Raw genomic sequence first — 19,616 nt, 5'->3', positions numbered from 1 at the left:
ACAGGATGATAACAATAAGCTCAGAAAAGCAGACAATTTATCACTTAGAAATAAGTAGCAGAAATAGAAACAAATGTTAATATTCTGTGGCTATGATGCAGACAAAAATTCCAATTCTAAATCCCAAAAAATTTCTCAATATTTTCTTCTAGTTAAAGTTGAAATTTTAACATTTACTTCCTTAATCCTTTTGGAATTTATTTGGTTGATGATCTGGGGGGAAAATCTAGAATCATCTAGATTCTAGAAATCCAGAAATCTAGATTTCACTTCTAGCAGAACCTTACAATCCTAAGGTTGAGTTTGCCCCTACGGATTTTAAAAGTTTGCTTCAATTATTGCAAATTGTCTCAATTTTGCAGCTGTCATTGATTTTCAATTTTTCAGATCGTTAGATTCACTCAGAGAGGAATTTCAAACAGAAAAGCTTACCAATAGTGTCTGCTTCTGATCTGGGACTTGAATATGTATTTTTGGATGGAATTAAGAAACTACAAAAGAAGAAATGCTTGTACTTTTCTACATCTAAGGTGTTTTTAAAATATCCACTAGCTATATAAACCTTCTATTTGTTTTTCTGATTTATGTACTATTATCTGGGAGATAGTATATTTCATCTTTTACTAATTTTGCTGTAAATCATTTAATTAACTTCACTGAATTTATTTTGCATCAAATGTTCAGCTTATTATACCTTAAGTAAGCTACCAAGTGTTGAATTTTGACAGTTTCTTTAAAAACTAGCTTTTTTGGTCAAAATAGTACTAAAGTGGGTAATTATTTATGGCTACTGATTTTTAAAGCATTTTAATATAAGAATTACTTAGATATACATGTCCTCACACTGCTAGTACATTTTGATCCTGAAATACTTAACAGGTTATTTTAAAAATGCCATTGTCTGATTCAGTATAATATTTGCTGACTACAAATTTAGTAAACCAATAAAGACAATAAAGATTTATCATTATTTAACATCTTGCTATTTTCCTTATTATTTAGGCATTATTTAGTCTATTAAAATACTGCAATACAGGATAATTTATGGAGTTTACACAAATATTACGATGCTGAATAACTGTGCACGTATGTGTTACTGGAAAGGACAGAAAAGACATTTGACCCCACTTCAAGTACTTACACTGGGAATTCATACCTTGTAATCTATTAAAAAAATTTCACATTTCTACCGTGTTATTTACGAATAGCACTTTTAACAATACAAAAATGCAAAATGTCTTATGCAAATGTACACCCTAAGTATAGAGGTGGCTTTTTTTTTTTTTTTGAGATGGAGTCTCGCTCTGTCGCCCAGGCTGGAGTGCAGTGGTGCAATCTCGGCTCACTGCAAGCTCCACCTCTTGGGTTCACGCCATTCTCCTGCCTCAGCCTCCCGGGTAGCTGGGACTACAGGCGCCCACCACCACGTCCAGCTAATTTTTTTTTGGTATTTTTAGTAGAGACGGGGTTTCACTGTGTTAGCCAGGATGGTCTCGATCTCCTGACCTCATGATCCACCCGCCTCGGCCTCCCAAAGTGCTGGGATTACAGATGTGAGCCACTGCGCCCAGCCAGAGGTGGCTTTTAAAATGAAGTTGAGACCAGGCGCAGTGGCTCACACCTGTAATCCCAGCACTTTGGGAGGCTGAGGTGGGAAGATCATTTGAGGTCAGGAGTTTGAGACCAGCTTGGCCAACATGGTGAAACCCCATCTCTACTAAAAATACAAAAAAATTAACTGGGCATGGTGGTGTATGCCTGTAGTCCCAGTTACTCCGGGGCTGAGGCAGGAGAATTGCTTGAACCCAGGAGGCGAGGGTTGCAGTGAGCTGAAATCCTGCCACCACACTCCAGCCTGGGCAACAGAGTGATACTGTGTCTCAAAAACATAAAAAGTAAAAAAACAAGAGAAAATGAAGTTGAAACTCTATAATCATATATCTGAGAACATGGCTTAGCCACTTAAATAGGACACATGATAAAACACATATTTCAAATAAAGTTGAGAGATTTGGGATGTTATCTTAATTTATGTTTATCTAACCAGGAGCATATGGGATGTGACTAAAGGGGAAAAGGAAGGCTAAGTTGCATAAGTTTTGAAAACAATGAGTCTACACTCATAAGAACAGAAATTAGAAAGCACTGAATATAGAGTTTAAAAATATGCTTGTCAACCTATAAGGAACTGTTTTTTTTTTTTTTTTTTTTTTTTTTGCCTAAGACATCACTGGACAATCTGAGAGGCTTCAGGAGAAACTAACGAATCTAAGTTTTTTTCCTTTAAACTAATCATAGTTTATTGATTCATAAAATATGAATCAATTAGCACCCTGATTCACAGTCTGAATATCAAAAATAATTTTATGGTTCTTATTTTAATGCATCTATATTTTAATTTCTCTAAATAAATGACTACAAAGTACCTATATTGCAAATATTAAACCATACTTTCAACCGTCATTGAATGCTTGAAATAAAAATCAGTTTTAAAATAGTAAAGTCTAACTTTCAGTTCATAAAAAAAAACATGGGATATGATACTTTGCATACTCAGTTACAAAACCCTAGAATAAAACAAGGGGAACAAGTAGCTATTGTAATGTCTTTATTATGTCCTCTTTCTAATTTCCCCCCTTTTTCCCATTTATTGAAATTATTTTCTAATTTCTGTTGTTCTTATTGCCTTTTTCATTCTACGTTTTCTTTCTGGTAGAGTCTTAGACTTAAGAATCTACTTAAGACTTAGAGTAAATCAAGAATGTTTGGCCTAGTTTCTCAAATATTTCTTAGACCAATTTTGAAAACTATGTCAAATATCCCTATTCTCTTTAACTTATGTGCAATATCCTCAAATCAGAAATTTTGATCAATTCATGATTTTTTCCCAGAAAAACTCATGATTCATTGCTAACAATGTCAAGACTACAAACAAAAACAACAAAAAAGGTTTTGTAAATTATTTTGTAAGAATATACTTTCATAACATTTAAAAATAACCTCTAGTCACCCTCTGGGAGCTGTTTAGTGGGTTAAATAATATACCATAGAGTTTGGCAATTTTCTGGAAGTAGCATGCAAAATCTACATTTATTCATGCTAATCTAGGGTTTCATGTGCCAGTAATAATCTTTCTCTGTCAAAAATCAGTATAGATGCAAATTTCCATGCCACAGTATTACCAGAGGGATTAAAACATATTTTCATTGCAAATATGCTAATGTTTCTCCTTAAGAGGCTCTGTGACCAGGAGTGAGTGTGACCTTGGTCTCACCCAGATGGGCTAACGTTTGGAGAAGGAGCAGGCAGGAGAGGAGCTGTGGAAAACCTTGGACCTTTGAAATAAATTGCTGTTTGAAAAGTAGAAGAATGTATACTCCTTAGGGGAACAAATCTGCATTTATTATATGCTTACTGCATGGTTAGTTATGGTATTAAGTAAAATATCACGTGATCACATCGAATTCTCACAACAAATGAAGAAAGAATTAATTAGTCTCCTATAGATCTTGCTATCTCCCTCCTTGACACTCTCTGCAGATGTAGGACTTTGATGGTGCTAGAATCAGTTATTTCCCTTCTCCAATCCTGATTACAACTTTGCAAGAAAAGTGTAGCTGTGGCTGGGCATGTTGGCTCACGCCCGTAATCCTAGCACGTTGGGAGTTCGAGAACAGCCTGGCCAAAATGGTGAAACCCTGTCTCTACTAAAAATACAAAAAATTACCCGGGTGCAGTGGCGCGAGCCTGAAAACCCAGCTACTCTGGAGGATGAGGCAGGAGAATCGCTTGAACCCGGGAGGCGGAGGTTGCAGTAAGCCCGAGATCGCGCCACTGCACTCCAGCCTGGGCGACAGAGCAACTCCATCTCAAAAAAAAAAAAAAAAAAAAAAGTGTAGCTGTAATTTCTACAATTCCAACCAACCCTATACCTACATCGTCTTTCAAGACAAATGGTAGGGAAATTAGCCAAAAAAAATTTCTTCATGCTACTTTTAAGGTTTACCCACATCTGATGCAAGCCGGAGTAGGCAACAAAAAATCAGATGATGAACGGTTCTTGATGTAACGCTCTCACAATGAAAAAACTTCAACTTAAAAAAGTTCACTCAATATACTCCAAATTATCTCTTTTCAGATGGTTATATCTGTAAGCCTGATTGTTCCACTAGTCCTTCCCATCTCCCCAAAAAGTTAATGTTCCATTTTTCTTCCTTACATTGATTTTAGAAAACTTGTCTCAACTATAGACCAGGCTGGGGGAGCTGGTATCCTTTATGAGCTTATATTACCTATCTAGGAACTAACCAGATTCATCCTTTTGAGAATTTGCATTAATTTCCATGGAGAAAATTCAAACTAGTCACGAGTGGCAGGTCACTACAACAAACATCGAGTAAGAATGATACCAAGTAATTATGTGCTAACTCTGAGCCAGGCACTGTTCTGTTGCCCTCATTTTAGAAACAAGAAAACGGAGATACAGAAGTTTCAGTAACTTCCTCAAAGTCAGAAAACTGAAAAAGAAGATAAGAGGGGCTATAACGGGATTTGAATGCCAGCATTGTTTCTCAGAGCAGGATCTTAACCGAGGCACTAAACGCCGTCATGGGGGAGATCCGGTGCTTGCATCTGACTCATTCCCCCACTCCTGAGGCGGCTTCCCTTCGCTTCCCCCGCTCCTGAGGCTGCTTCCCTTCGCTTCCCCCACTCCTGAGGCTGCTTCCCTTCGCTTCCCCCGCTCCTGAGGCTGCTTCCCTTGGAATCCCCCACTCCTGAGGTGACTTCCTTTCGCTTCCCCCTCCCCGCTTCCCCTGCTCCTGAGGCTGCTTCCCTTCGCTTCCCCACTTCCTGAGGCTGCTTCCCTTCGCTTCCCCCACTCCTGAGGCTGCTTCCCTTCGCTTCCCCCGCTCCTGAGGCTGCTTCCCTTGGAATCCCCCACTCCTGAGGTGACTTCCTTTCGCTTCCCCCTCCCCGCTTCCCCTGCTCCTGAGGCTGCTTCCCTTCGCTTCCCCACTTCCTGAGGCTGCTTCCCTTCGCTTCCCCCACTCCTGAGGCGGCTTCCCTTCGCTTCCCCTCCCCCACCTTGTCCTGAGGCTGCTTCCCTTCACTTCCTGCTCCTGAAGCTGCTTCCCTTCGCTTCCCCGCTGGAGGCTGCTTCCCTTTCTGTGGGATTCTGGAGGCCTCTGAGAAATGCCTTTGGGCGTGTAATGTAGTTTAATTGTTCCTTTGTAATTTGTAGGCAAATGAGCCCTTCTAATGACAATCTTCTAAAACCGATTTCCAATTTGCCTCATAAAACGTAGATACAAATCAATAACTCGATTTCATTCTCCTTAGAAAAACTTTTTTTTTCTTCCTCTGAACAATGATTGTAGACTCATTTATTTAACTACTGAGTTCTTCTGGAATCTCTGCGGTGCTTGAAGCATATTTTCTCAAGATGGACAATCCTAATGGATTTGGAGCATGATACTACAGTTAAATACTTTTTTTTTTTTTTTTTTGAGACAGAGTTTTGCTTTTGTCGCCTAGGCTGGAGTGCAGTGACGCAACCTCAGCTCACCTGCAACACTGCCTCCCGGGTTCAGGCCATTCTCCTGCCTCAGCCTCCTGAGTAGCTGGGATTACAGGTATGCACCACCATGCCCTGCTAATTTTGTATTTTTAGTAGAGACGGGGTTTCTCCATGTTGGTCAGGCTGGTCTCGAACTCCTGACCTCAGGTGATCCACCTTCCGTGGCCTCCCAAGGTGCTGGGATTACAGGTATGAGCCACCGCGCTGGTACTAAAGACACTTCATAACCTCATTTGTTAGCCCTTATTCTTTCTACTTTCTATTTTTTAAAAACACAAAACAGTAGACAAAGTAGTATATCCTTCCTTTCTTGTATTATCTTCACCCTCTCCACCCCTTGTGCTACTTGCATTTCAAGAGCACAGTGATTAGAATCCCCAGCAAACACAGTGATTTCATTACTCTTCTTTTAGGTTTTAGGGCACAAAAGTTAATTTAAGAGTTCTAACCTCTATTAACTTGGAGAACATAGCTTCTGGAGACAGTTTAGTCTGTTCTAGGCCAACAAATATTTTTAAATATTGGGGTGGGAAAGATCTCAAGTTTATACAACAGGAAAGCTTCCATTTTTACAACAAAACTTTTCCAAAGTACAGAAATTCTTTGATGTTTCTTTCATAATTATCAACCAAGACTGGAAAAAAACATTAAAATTCTCATAATCAGAAAATCCTGAAATCCTTCTATTTGAAAAGCACTAACGTTAACAAACAAACTTCAGGAGCGATCGCCACCTCAGATTTTTTATAACTTGCCAAGGCCAGAAAATCTGCAAAGGGTGTCATGGGTTACCCTACTGTTCAAAGTAAATGGATTTTATAAAAAGTTGGATAACGTAGCGATAGAAGAAAACCCATTTGTACAAAGAAAAGTGCTGTATCTAAAACTTACCACATGGCCCAAAAGTAAAAGGCATGAAATAACAGCTTTCTACCTGGGAAGCCTTGCTCTGCTGGGCCTCCAGACAGTAAATCTTCTGCCAGGATTAGAAGTAGTTAACTAAGAAATCCAAATTGGGAAATAACAAACTCTAACTTTGTTCTACATTATCAATATTATTAAGGGAATGATGTCATTGTTTGGGGCTTTTGCAAAGACATTCCATGTCACTTCAGTTTTAATACCAGGCTGGAGCCTGCTTGGTCGGCCAGCCTAAGCCAGATAAACACAGACCTGTAGTCTTTCTATTCATCTCCGGATAGTTACTCAGAAAGATTCTGGAAAATATGCCTATTATGAACTAAACATTTCACTTTTCATTTTATCCATGTGCCAGAAGTCCATTCCTTGGATAAACATTTTACAAACTGACACTCTAAAAGTCACTAAACATGATAAAGTATGTGTGCATCAGTTCAGAAATGATTAAATATTTTCTCTCCCGTGACAAATGAATAGTTACATACTGTATGAAACCAGTGGAACCAACATTCTGTTTTCTTTCTTTCCCCGTTTTTTGTCTTTATTTTGAATGAAAGATTAATTTTCCATTTCAACTCATTTGTTATGCAATCTTGGCTTTGCTAAAATACCATTTAAGCAATATTACATGCAGAAATAGTATTTATTTTTTAAAATGTGTGATTTAAAGTTCTTCTACAAATGTGTGTTCTTCCATTACAATTTCTTGTCTTTTATTACTGGTTGTTTCCAATTGCCTTGCTATTATTTAAGTAGGAGAGAGAATCTAGTGTATTCTCTTTAAGAATATTTTTAAAAAGATCATATGAGATACATTGAGTACATTTTAAAACTATACAGTCAAATCTTTATCACAAATAATGTCCAAATAAATCACATTACTTATTAATTCTCTAAGTTTAATTGTGCTATTTGCTTCCTTATTAAACAAACTCACTATCATCTTATGGTCTCATCACAAGATCAGTTATATCTAATCTTTCTAGATGTCTTTAGCTCCTGGAGGAAAAAAAAGACTTCTATTTTGAGACATGTGGCATGATCTCAGCTCACTGTAACCTCTGCTCCCTGGGTTCAAGCAATTCTCTTGCCTCAACCCCTCGAGTAGCTGGGATTACAGGAGCCTACCACTGCACCAGGCTAACTTTTGTATTTTTAGTAGAGATGGGGTTTCACCATGTTGTTCAGGCTGGTCTCGAACTCCTGACCTCAGTTGAACTGCCTGCCTTGGCTTCCCAAAGTGCTAGGATTACAGGTGTGAGCCACTGCACCCGGCTGTTTTTAAAGTTTTATATAAAAATGTCAATAGCATGTATGTCTTGTAGAAAAATACAAATATCTTAAAATAAATGTTTTAATCTGTAGGAAACGTCACAAACTTCCTAGAAAAAAGTGGCTTTACCATGATAGGAGTAGTTCATACACATTACTTGGTTTGCCATTACTCACAGACGGTGCACACATTTCTCACCCTGATTTCCTTTGCCCAGAATGTCACCTTCACTGACTAACAAGGGTAAGCGATTTAACTGAATAGTTGCAATATAATTCAGATTTTACATTCAGTCATTTATATTAGCTTTATTGATGCCAGAATTAAATTTAGTGAAATCAACGCAACTGATAGCTGGAACAAACCGTGTTTCTAAAACCTTTTCTTTTTCTACATCGAAGTCAATTTCACCTGAAAATATAGTTTTTACCCATAGAATTTAAATAAATAGAAGAAAAAAATCTGAAGAAAAGTTTCAAGTTAGCCTTAGTTTATTAAGAAATAAAGCAGATTTTATAAGTCCCAGTCTCATTATTTTTAAAATTTGAATATAAAGGAATGGACATTTATTAGACAAATTCAAAATTTCTACATTCTCTGCCTATGAGCTGACATAGACATTAAGTGACTCTGTAGGAAATAAAAACAATCATATTTCGTCTGGTGATACTTTTCCATAATTGAAGAAAGCCGTGTATGCTAATTAAAAATAAAATAGAAGCAGAAGCTGACATAAACACACACAATGGGAATGAAGCCAACCTTAACAACATTCTGCCGAAATCCATCTTGTAATACAATATGATGGCTTGGCTTCCCCAATGAAATCATCTGAAGATGAGAATATATTCATCTGCTTTGCATTTGGGATTTGGGTATGGTTCAAGACTCATCTGCCCAGCCGCCTTACTTTCCAGGACAACTGAAGAGATCAGTTAAACTATTTATTCGAAAGCTATACAGTTTTGCTCATGAGAAAAAGGAGCTCAAAATTCCACTTCCTAGATTAATAGCAAAAATGCATGAATAAACAGAATTAGCACATTAAAAACTATTATGCTAACAAATGGAATATGAAAAATGATCTGGCTTGATTTTAAAAATATACTAACCATTGTTTGTTTTTAATACTATTTATAGAAGACAATTGTAATTATTTTCTTGATAAAAGTTCAGCTTATCCATTTTAAATGGGCTAAGAGTCAAGATGTTTAAAAAAATGTACTAGAATGTAAAGACAAATGAGGATAATTCCTTTCAAAGCAAGCTGATAATGTGTGTGTGAGGATTACAAAATATTTTCACATGAATAAGCCTTCAAGAAAGGCCTCTTAGGACCCCCACTTGAAGAAGCTTTGCAAAGAACAAGCTATTCCATATTCCTACAGCCCTGGAGGATGAAAGAAAGGGTGAGGTTATATTCCTTTTTACATATAACGAAGTGGAGGCCCGGGAACTTGGGGAACTTTCTGTGGTTTATCCGCTTGTAATTCTGGAGTGGCAGAGCTAGACTGAGAGGAAATGTCAGCGTCCTGTCCACCGCGCAGCCCTGCCTTCTCTCATGATAACCTTGGTGAGCATACGGAATGCTGGATCACCTCAAAAGCTCCGGGAAACTTCTCTTTTGGTACAGAAAAGGCTGTTCAGTTATTATATAATCCTTATTGGGTCCTTAAGGCATCTGATAGCCCAACTCAGCTATCACAATTATCTGTAAATAACTCTCAGCTATTTTTTTTTTTTTTTTTCTTGAGACGGAGTCTTGCTCTGTCACTGAAGCTGGAGTGCAGTGGTGCAGTCTGGGCTCACTGCAAGCTCCGCCTCCTGGGTTCACGCCATTCTCCTGCCTCAGCCTCCCGAGTAGTTGGGACTATAGGCACCTGCCACTACACCCAGCTAATTTTTTATATTTTTAGTAGAGACGGGGTTTCACCTGTGTAGCCAGGATGGTCTCGATCTCCTGACCTTGTGATCCACCCGCCTTGGCCTCCCAAAGTGCTGGGATTATAAGCCATTTTTAAAAATCAAAGCACAAAAATTTGTCACCAGTTTGTCAGTATCTCCTGCCACAGGGTGTAAAGTAAAACTAAGTTGACTCTGGCTGTTACAGCATCACTGAGATAAAAACAGAATCTCACCAGCCAATTCTTTGGATTAGGAACCTTTTGATACAGTTATAAAATGAAACTTCCCCGTGTATTTTCTGTCTCAATGTCAAAGGGCTAAATGGAGGGCTGGAAAATGAAGAACAACTTTTTTAGTACCTCCAAGTCTTGCCTCCAAAATTAATTTCATCTGGTTTCTGATAATATGATATGCAGAACATGATAAGAATAATCTATAATAAAAATAAAAGGAGAAGTGGAAGACAGGAAAAATGTATGCCTCAATTCGTACTCCTGGATATCCTCTCCCTCTACGCCTTGCCAAGACAACTGAAATATTTGGAGATAAAATACAGTGAGGATCTGTATATGTGTATGTGCATGTGTATCTTTTTTTTTTTTTTTTTGAGATGGGGTCTCACTCTGTCACCCATGCTGGAGTGCAGTGGCTCCATCTCGGCTCACTGAACCCTCTGCCCTCCGGGTTCAAGCGATTCTTCTGCCTCAGCCTCCGGAGTAGCTGGGATTACAGGTGCATGCCACCATACCCGGCTAATTTTTTTATATTTTTAGTAGAGATGGGGCTTCACCATGTTGCCCAGGCTGTGTTCTTGAACTCCTGACCTCAGGTAATCTGTCTGTCTTGGCCTCCAAAAGTGCTGGGATTAAAGGTGTGAGCCACCGCCCCTGGCCTGTGTATGTATTTTGTTTCATTTCTTTTTGTGTGTGTGGTGGTGGGGGGGAGTAAAGAAAGTCTTGGCCAAGTCAAGCAAAAGAAGAGCTCCATAAAAAACTGAGGCTTTGGGTCCTAAAGACATTTACATAGGAAGAAAGTACATATGGTGAGCCACTGTTGAGACTGGGGTGGCAGATGAAATATTCAAGGCCTCCAAGCTGGGAAGGAGACCTGGGACTCTAGAATCTGGGTCAAAGTCCACCATTCCCTCAATGGTCTGGGAGGAGGCAGCCTGCCAGCCAGCCCGGCAGGTGGACGCCCACAGTATATCAGGCAGAAATGTTTCTCTCTGCTTACATACGAGGTCCTAGAAGCAGTTAACTCGGCTGATGCTGGTATGCTTGTTTTGTGGCTATTAGACAGACTATAGGAAGGCATATAGGTGATTTTATTTTTTACCCTGGCTTCCTATGAGTTGCTCCTGGGTTACATATCTTATTGTTCTGCCAGTGGTGGTCAGCGGTTGTGCTGAGTTCCCGGGTGCCAGTGAGGCTTATAGCATATGTTCATGGATTCCTACACAGCTTGGGGATTGTTTCCAAGTCAGCCTGACCTCCTGATCTGATGCTCATTAGTGGGTGCAGCCTAGTAAGCTTATGCACAGCTTTCCAACCTCTGGGATTGACTATGATTCCAAAAGGATCCTTCTTGGCTATCTTCTTCCCTTGATCTCTCTGTTAAACTTCTGATTGCTCAGCCATTGTGCTTGTTGCTGCTGTATCATGGAGCTACGAACACCCTCTCAACCGCTCTCCATCTAGACCTCTATTGTTTCAGACAAAGCTCTTAGGTATGAAGTTCTTCATGTTCTATTCCAAACAAAATCCGCCTTCTCAAGCACATCTGTAGAGCTCTGGGCAGGACTTCTGTGCACCTGCACAACGGTTAAAGCTAGGATTAGGACAATGGTCCGCTTCTTCCAAAGCAACACTCCTGCTGTGTAAGAAGGAGCTGAGGTGGGGGGCCCCTAGTCTTCATGTATTCTCCCTCCTGGTGTAGAATCTCCGCCCTAAAAGTCAGCTAGAGTGGAAGCACTGGGGCCCAGCATTCTTGGTCTGCAACACCTGAGCTGGAGCATCTGCCCTTTAAGTAATGAAGTGTTGAGAAAGGGAGCCGCTTCTTACCTGCACTGTTAGTCTGGAACAGAACTGCAATGAGCTGGAGGTGGTGGGATGAGTAATTCTGGCAGCCCGCTGACCCAGTAAGACGCCATAGCTTCAGCGTACGAGCTTGGGAGAGTGGAAGCCCCTATTTTCGTGACTGTGTCTGGATTAGAGCTGGGGCAGCGGCTCCCATAAGATGTAGTAGGACACAATGGGCAGTGATTCCAATGCCTTAGGCTCTCGCTGTTCTTACCATGATTTAGATTTTCTTGGACAAACGATTCCCCATTTGCTGCATGTCCTTAGAACCATTTCTAGACATGTTAAATAACTGTTTTATATTGTTTTCTCCAGTTTAATGGTTGTTGTGAAGATAGTTCATGCTAAAAATCAGTCTCCCAAGCTCAGGGATTTTGGTAAATGGAAGAAAAGGAAACTTTGAAAAGCTCTTATGAAGTTGATACTCTACATATATATTTTACTCATTTAACCTACTTAATGAGTTAAGTAATGAACTGATCACCACATTTATCATGTGGACATTGTTTTTCTTTTTCTCACAGATGAGGACATGGATTCAAAAGTTGCAATAAATCCTTGGAGCCACGGTGCCAGCAGTTTGGTGCAGGTACCGAAATATAGACCTGATTCCAAAATCTATGCTCCATAACCATCCGAGGCCACCCAGGGCTGCAATCCACGGAGACGGCAAGAAACATGACAACAAACAAATACATTGCCCAAGTCTGAAATCTGACTCTGGTTTCTAATTCTACCACTAAACTTTTTATAATTTCCGATTATAAAAATAATGTGAAAATAACATGGCGATTAACATCTATTGATCACTTGGGACTAAGCATCTGCCAGAGATTATTTCATTTAATTCTCACCTACCAAGTAGACACTATTTTCCTGGGGTGATGGGATTGGTCTAAGGTCATAGAGCTATCACGTGTAAGAGGCAGGATCCAGACTCAAAAGGCCAGAGGATCAGAGTTACACTGCTTTCCTGCGTACAATTCCTACTGATTGTTGCCCCAGTTACATAGGACCGCTGAGAAAAATGGCACAGAGATTATTTCTTTGGAGTAACCTCAAATGTTCCATACGATTCATTATTCTGTTTTACTTTTGAATTTCGGGGTTCATTGTTTAATTATAAAAGATGGTAACGATTTTGTCCTTTGCCAGTAATTTTTTCATGCAACTCACTGAAATTTCTGATTTTATAATTTCAGGCCTTTGACCTCAGCTTTTGCTTTCCATAGAAACTGGTGAATTCTGTTTACTAGTTTGCTACGACAATATTTGTTATCAAGCCAAGAACTACTAAATATGTAATATCTGTTCAGTGAATATAAAAGATGTTGCCAGCCAGGCACGGTGGCTCATGCCTGTAATCCCAGCCCTTTGGGAGGCCAAAGCGGGTGGGTCACTTGAGGCCAAAAGTTTGAGAACAGCCTGGCCAACATGACAAAACCCCATCTATACTAAAAAAAAAAAAAAAAATTAGCTGGGTGTCGCAGCGCATGCTTGTAATTCTAGCTACTAGGGAGGCTGAGGAATGAGAATTGCCTGAACCTGGCAGGTGGAGGTTGCAGTGAGCTGAGATGGTGCCACTGTCCTCCAGTGTGGTTGTCAAAGTAAGACTATGTCTCAAAAAAAAAAAAAAAAGATCTTTCCTACTAAATTAATGGCAGATAACTTCTTTAATAAATTTTTTCCTCAAGGCTAATAAGGTTTCTCTTTAGAAATTGTGACAGTTAATTTTATGTATCAACTTGGCCAGGTCATAGTGCCCATTGTGGGGTCAAACACCAGTCTAGATGTTATTGTGAAAGCAGTTTTTAGGTGTGGTGAACTTCTTTTTTTTTTTTTTTTGAGGAGTCTCTGTTGCCCAGGCTAGAGTGCAGTAGCGTGATCTTGGCTCACTGCAACTTCCGCCTCCCAGGTTCAAGCAATTCTCATGCCTCAGCCTCCTGAATAGCTGGGATTATAGGCCCCTACCACCATGCCTGGCTAATTTTTTGTATTTTTAGTAGAAATGGGTTTTTGCCATGTTGGCCTGGCTGGTTGACCAGGCTGGTCTCAAACTCCTGAGCTCAGGCGATCTGCCTGTCTCGGCCTCCCAAAGTGCTGGGATTACAAGCATAAGCCACTGTGCCTGGCCTAGGTGTGGTTAACACTTACATTACTAGGCACTGAAAAAAGTAGATTTCCCTTTAAAACATGCTGGGTCTCCTCCAATCAGTTGAAGACCTGAAGACTCAGGTTGCTGAATATGAAAGAATTCTGTCTCTAGACTGCTTCAGACTCAAGATTGCAATATTCCAAGGAACTTAATCAAATCAACAAGCAAAACTAATCCAATTAAAACAATAGGCAAAGGACATAAATAGACACTTTTCAAAAGAAGACATACAAGTGACCAAAAAACATGGAAAAATGCTCAACGTCGCTAATCATCAGAAAAATACAAATCAAAATCACCATTGGATACTATCTCACACCAGTCAGGATGGCAATTATTAAAGTCAAAACGTAACAGATGTTGGCAAGGCTGTGCAGAAAAGGGAATGTTTGGACACTGTTGGTGGGAATGCAAAGTTGTTCAGCCACTGTGGAAAGCAGTTTGAAGATTTCTCAAAGAACTGAAAACGGAACTATAATACCACTCAGCAATCCCACTACTGGGTATATACCCAAAGGAAAATAATGCATTCTATCAAAAACACACACAGTCGTATGTTCATCGCAGCACTATTCACAATAGTGGAGACATGGAATCAATCCAGTTGCCCATCAACAGTGAACTGGATAAAGAAAATGTGGTACACATACATCATGGAATACTACGCAACTATAAAATGAGTGAAATCGTGTCCTTTGCAGGAATGCAGATGGAGCTGGAGACCATCATCCTAAGAGAACTAATGCAAGAACAGAAAACCAAATACTGCCTATTCTCACTTGTAAGTGGGAGCTAAACACCGATCACACATAGACATAAGGATGGGAACAACAGACACTAGGGCTACTGAACAATGCAGGGGGATCACGGGCTCAAAAACCACCTATTGGGTACTACGCTCAATACCTGGGTGATGGGATCATTTAGATTCCAAACCTCACTGTCATGCAATATACCCATGTAACAAACCTGCACGTGTACCCCTTCATCTAAAATAAAAGTTAAAATTTATAAAGAGAAGAAAAAAAGATTGCAACATCAACTCCTACCGGAACTGTCACCTTGCCCTGCTAATTTTAGACTTGCCAACTTTTACAATCGCATGAGTCAATTCCTTAAAATAAGTTTCTCTATCTTTCTTTACACACACACACACATATATACACACACACGAAAACCTCAGAGATATTGTGGCTTTGGTTCCAGACCAATGCAATAAAGGGAATGAATATTGTAATAGAGTTACATGAATTTTTTGGTTTCCTAGTGCATATAAAAGTTATGTTTACATTATACTACAGTCTATTAAGTATGCAACAGAATTATGTCTGAAAAAATATATACTTTATTAGCAGATACTTTGTTACTAAAAGAATGTTAACGATTATCTGAGTCTTCAGTGACCGCAGTATCTTTTTGATGTTGATGACTACTGATTGATTGGAATGGTGGTTGCTGAAGGCTGGGGTGGCTGTGACAATTTCTTAAAATAAGACAACAATGAAATCTGCCACATCAATTCGCTCTTTTGCAAGAGATTTCTCTGTAGTATATGATGCCATTTGATAGCACTTTACTCACAGAAGAGCTTCTTTCAAAACTGGAGTCAATCCTCTCAAACCCTGCTCCTGCTTTGTCAACTAAGTTTATGTGATATTCTAAATTCTTTGTTGTGATTTCAATAACGTTCATAGCTCTTAACCACGAGTAGATTCCATCTCAAGAAACTACTTTCTTTGCTCATTCATAAGAAGCAACTCCTCATCTGTTCAAGTTTTATTATGAGATTGCTGCAACTCAGTCACATCTTCAGACTCTACCTCTAATTCTCTATTTCTACCACATTTGCGGTTACTTTCTCCACTGATGTCCTGGAATCCTCAAAACCATCTGTGAGGGTTACAATTAACTTCTTCCAAACTCCTGTTAACGCTGATATTTTGACCTGCTTCCATGAATTATGTATGTTATTGATGGCATCTAGAATGGTGAATCCTTTCCAGAAGGTTTCAATTTACTTTACCCAGATCTCTTAAAGGAATCACTACCTATGGCAGCTATAGCCTTACCAAATGTATTTCTTAAATAATAAGACTTGAAAGTCGAAAGTACTCCTTGCTCCATGAGCTACAAAATGAATGTTGTTTTAGCAGGCATTGAAACATGATTCTCTTTGTACATCTCCAGCAGAGCTCTTGGGTGACCAAGTGCATGGTCCATGAGATGTGATATTTTGAAGGGAATCTTTTCTATTTTCTGAGCAATAGGTCTCAGCAGTGGGTTTAAAATATTCAGTAAGCTATGCTATCAACAGATGTGCAGGCTTTGTTGTTCCATTTATACAGCACAGGCAGAGGAGATTTGACATAATGCCTATGGGCCCTAGCATTTTCAGAACGGGGAGTGCGCACTGGCTTCAGCTAAGAGTTACCAGTTGCATTATGCCCTAACAAGACATTCATCCTGTTTTTTGAAGTTTCACTTTTTAAAAAATTTATTTACTTATTTATTTTTGAGACCGAGTCTCGCTCTGTCACCCAGGCTGGAGTGCACTGGCGTGATCTCAGCTCACTGCAACCTCTGCCTCCTGGGTTAAAGCAATTTTCCTGCTTCAGCCTTCTGAGCAGCTGGGATTACAGGCATGCACCACCATGCCGGGCTAATTTTTGTATTTTTAGTAGAGAAGGGATTTTACCATGTTGGCCAGGCTGGGCTCGAGCTCCTGACCTCAGGTGATCCACCCACCTTGGGCTCCCAAAGTGCTAGGATTACAGGCGTGAGTCACCATGCCCGGCCCTGTTCTCTGAAGCTTTAAAGTCAGGCATTGATTTCTGTCTAGCTACGAAAGTCCTACATGGCATCTTCTTCCAACAGAAGATGTTTCATCTACATTGGAAATATGTTGTTTAGCTACTTTCATGAATTACCTTAGATCTTCTGGAGAACCTGCAGCTTCTCTATCAGCACTTCTTGCTTCACCTTGCACTTTTTTGTTACGGAGAAGGCTTCTTTCCTTAAACTTCATGACCCCACTTCTACTGTCCTCAAACTTTTCCTCTCCAGTTTCCTCACCTATTTCACCCTTCATAGAATTGAAGAGCGTTAGGGCCTTGCTCTGGATTAGGGTTTGGTTTAAGGGAATTGAAACAGGTTCAATGGTCCCACAGAACTGATGTTTATGACTTAATTTGAATAAACATAGAAATTGACCCTCCCAGTCTTGAAACTTGAGAAAGTTACATTTGTCTTTTTTGAGTTCCTTTCTCAGGAAACCAACCATCAGGCTTCCAATATAGCGTCAAGGAACTGAAACTCACCAGATCACTCCATCTGGACAATGAGATGCCAGACCCTTCACCCACTGTGATTGCCTAACCCACCAGCTGCTTGTTGCTGACTACCTCCTCTTCCTTACCCCTCCCTAATTCCTACTCTCCCATACATGGTTACATTTCTTCCCTGCTATATAAATCCCTACTTTTAGTCAGTCAGGGAGATGGATTTGAGACTGAGCTCCCATCGCCCTTGGCTGCAGCACCTGATTAAAGCCTTCTTCCCTGGCAATACTCATCTCAGTGACTGGCTTTCTGTGTGGCAAGTAGCTGTGCTAAACCAAACCCCTGGCATTTTGGTAACAGACTATTGTGGCTGGTTTGATCTTCTGTTTAGACCACTAAAACTTTCCCCATAGCAGCAAGAATGCTGTTTTGCTTTCTTATCATTCATGTGTTCATTGAAATAGACTTTTAATTTCCTTCAAGAGCTTTTTCTTTGCATTCATAACTTGGCTAACAGTTTGGCACTAGAGATCTAGCTTTGAGCATATCTTGGTTTTGGATATATCCTCCTCATTAAGTTAACCATTTCTAGATTTTGTTTTAAAGTGAGAGATGTGTGACTCTTTCACTTGAATATGTAGAGGCCACTGTTGGGTAATTAATTGACCTAATTTCAATATTGTTGTGTCTCAGGGAATACGGAGGCCTGAGGAGAGGGGAGAGGCAAGGGAGCAGCTGGTTGGTGGAACAGTTAGAACATACAATATCTTTCTATTACATTTGCCATCTTATATGGGTCAGGTCATGGTGTCCCAGAACAATTACGATAGTAACATAAAAGATCACTGATCACAGATCACCTATGGTAACAGATAATAAAAATAAAAAGTTTGAAATATTACAAGAATTACCAAAATGTAACACAGAGACATGAGGCGTGCACATGCTGCTGGAAACATGGCACCAATAGGCTCGCTAGAAGCAGAGTTGCCACAAACCTTCAATTTGTGGGGAAAAAAAAAATACAATTATCTGCAAAGCACAACAAAGAGAAGTGCAATAAAATGAGGTAGGCTGTGTGTGTGCGTGCGTGTGTGTGTGTGTGTGTGTTTATATCTGTATCGCCAGTGTGTCCTTTTTTTCTAGAGAAGCCTGGCGGATATAGAGAGATGGGAGGAGAAGAGAAAATGGAGGCAGAGAAGCAGGGAGATTTCTGAGATACTTTTCTATGTTTACCCATAATTGCAAGTCTCCATTCTGGAAATGAAGGTGCATCCAAGGAAAGCTCATTGCTCCCTACTTAGACTTCACTTTTGAATACGGAAATTACATAGTTTTTTAAAATTATCTGAACTCTGAAACAGGTTCTTGCTATCTTCATTCTTTTGTGTATTTCCATAGTTCTAAATCCCATGTAAAAGAGAAGGTGCTAAGCTAGTCACAATAATTTGGTATTTAACAGAACTATATGTTACCCAGAGTAACAAAAATTCAGAAATTCACTGTGGATTTAGAGTACACTGTTTTATTAGATGTCTTTTTATTTTATGCTTGAAAATTAAAATGTAACTAATAATTGGTTCCTTAAGATGAAATACACTTAGCATGTTATAAGCCTATTCTGGGAGGAAATAAAGTAATTTCTCACCATTTATGAGTCTCTGTCAGTGAATTTTCCTCTGCCTCTTGGTCAATTTTGGCTGAAAGTGCAAGAAAATAAAAGTATATGAGATAAGTGATAAGCTGTTACACTATTTCAAGCAACATCTGCCCTAAATAACATAACTTATTTTCATTATTAATTCTATTGTACTACAACCAGAAGCTTATGTCAAATCTATGGATGTCATAGATACATGATTTAAATGATTCTACTTAATTTTAATTAAGTGGATCTTATTATATTGACACAGGCAAGACATATTATCTAATCAAAAATTTTGGATTCTGAAAAACTTTCTTTAATGCAGTCACATTAACCTGAGAAAACACTAGCTTCATATTTACATTAGATGTGTCAGTGTTTAAATGCCAACAATTAGTTGAAAATAATTCCCTCAAGCAAAGGCGTAAACACTACATCAAAAAAAAAAAAAAAAAAAGAAAAGAAAAAAGCCCTAAACAGAAATGGTATGTGACATTCCTCAGTTACGTTAAGAATTTTGAACTCATTTCAATAGTTCATACTAAACCACAGGTGAATAGATCATGGTCTGTTCTGAAAAGGGGGAATGTAATAATATACCCATTTGCTTGCTATCATTTTTATTTAAAAATAAAGAATTGTGATCTGCTGCAAACCCAAAGGTCAAATTTGAGGAGATTAAATCAGTATTTCAAATTGCTTAAAATAACGTAGGAACTCCATCACTGAAAGTATGGCCGTGACTTCATTTTTTTTTTTTTTGGATAAGTAAGCATTCTAGGA

At 39.2% G+C, this 19,616-nt stretch overlaps 1 protein-coding gene across 2 annotated transcripts in view; it reads right to left on the bottom strand.

Annotated features, from left to right (window-relative positions):
• The window catches only part of FMN2 (formin 2), a 399,343-nt gene that overhangs the window by 65,058 nt on the left and 314,669 nt on the right, over positions 1-19,616 (bottom strand). For both annotated transcript variants that reach the window (XM_025363337.1, XM_025363416.1), the window contains one exon: positions 18,837-18,888. In XM_025363337.1, the coding sequence (XP_025219122.1) occupies positions 18,837-18,888 (52 nt within the window). The remainder of the gene's footprint in view (positions 1-18,836; positions 18,889-19,616) is intronic.

Source organism: Theropithecus gelada, chromosome 1 (assembly GCF_003255815.1).
Source record: "Theropithecus gelada isolate Dixy chromosome 1, Tgel_1.0, whole genome shotgun sequence".
Taxonomy (NCBI): Eukaryota; Metazoa; Chordata; class Mammalia; order Primates; family Cercopithecidae; genus Theropithecus; species Theropithecus gelada.
Note: the sequence above shows the minus strand (reverse complement) of the source record. Positions and strands in the feature narration are given on the sequence as shown.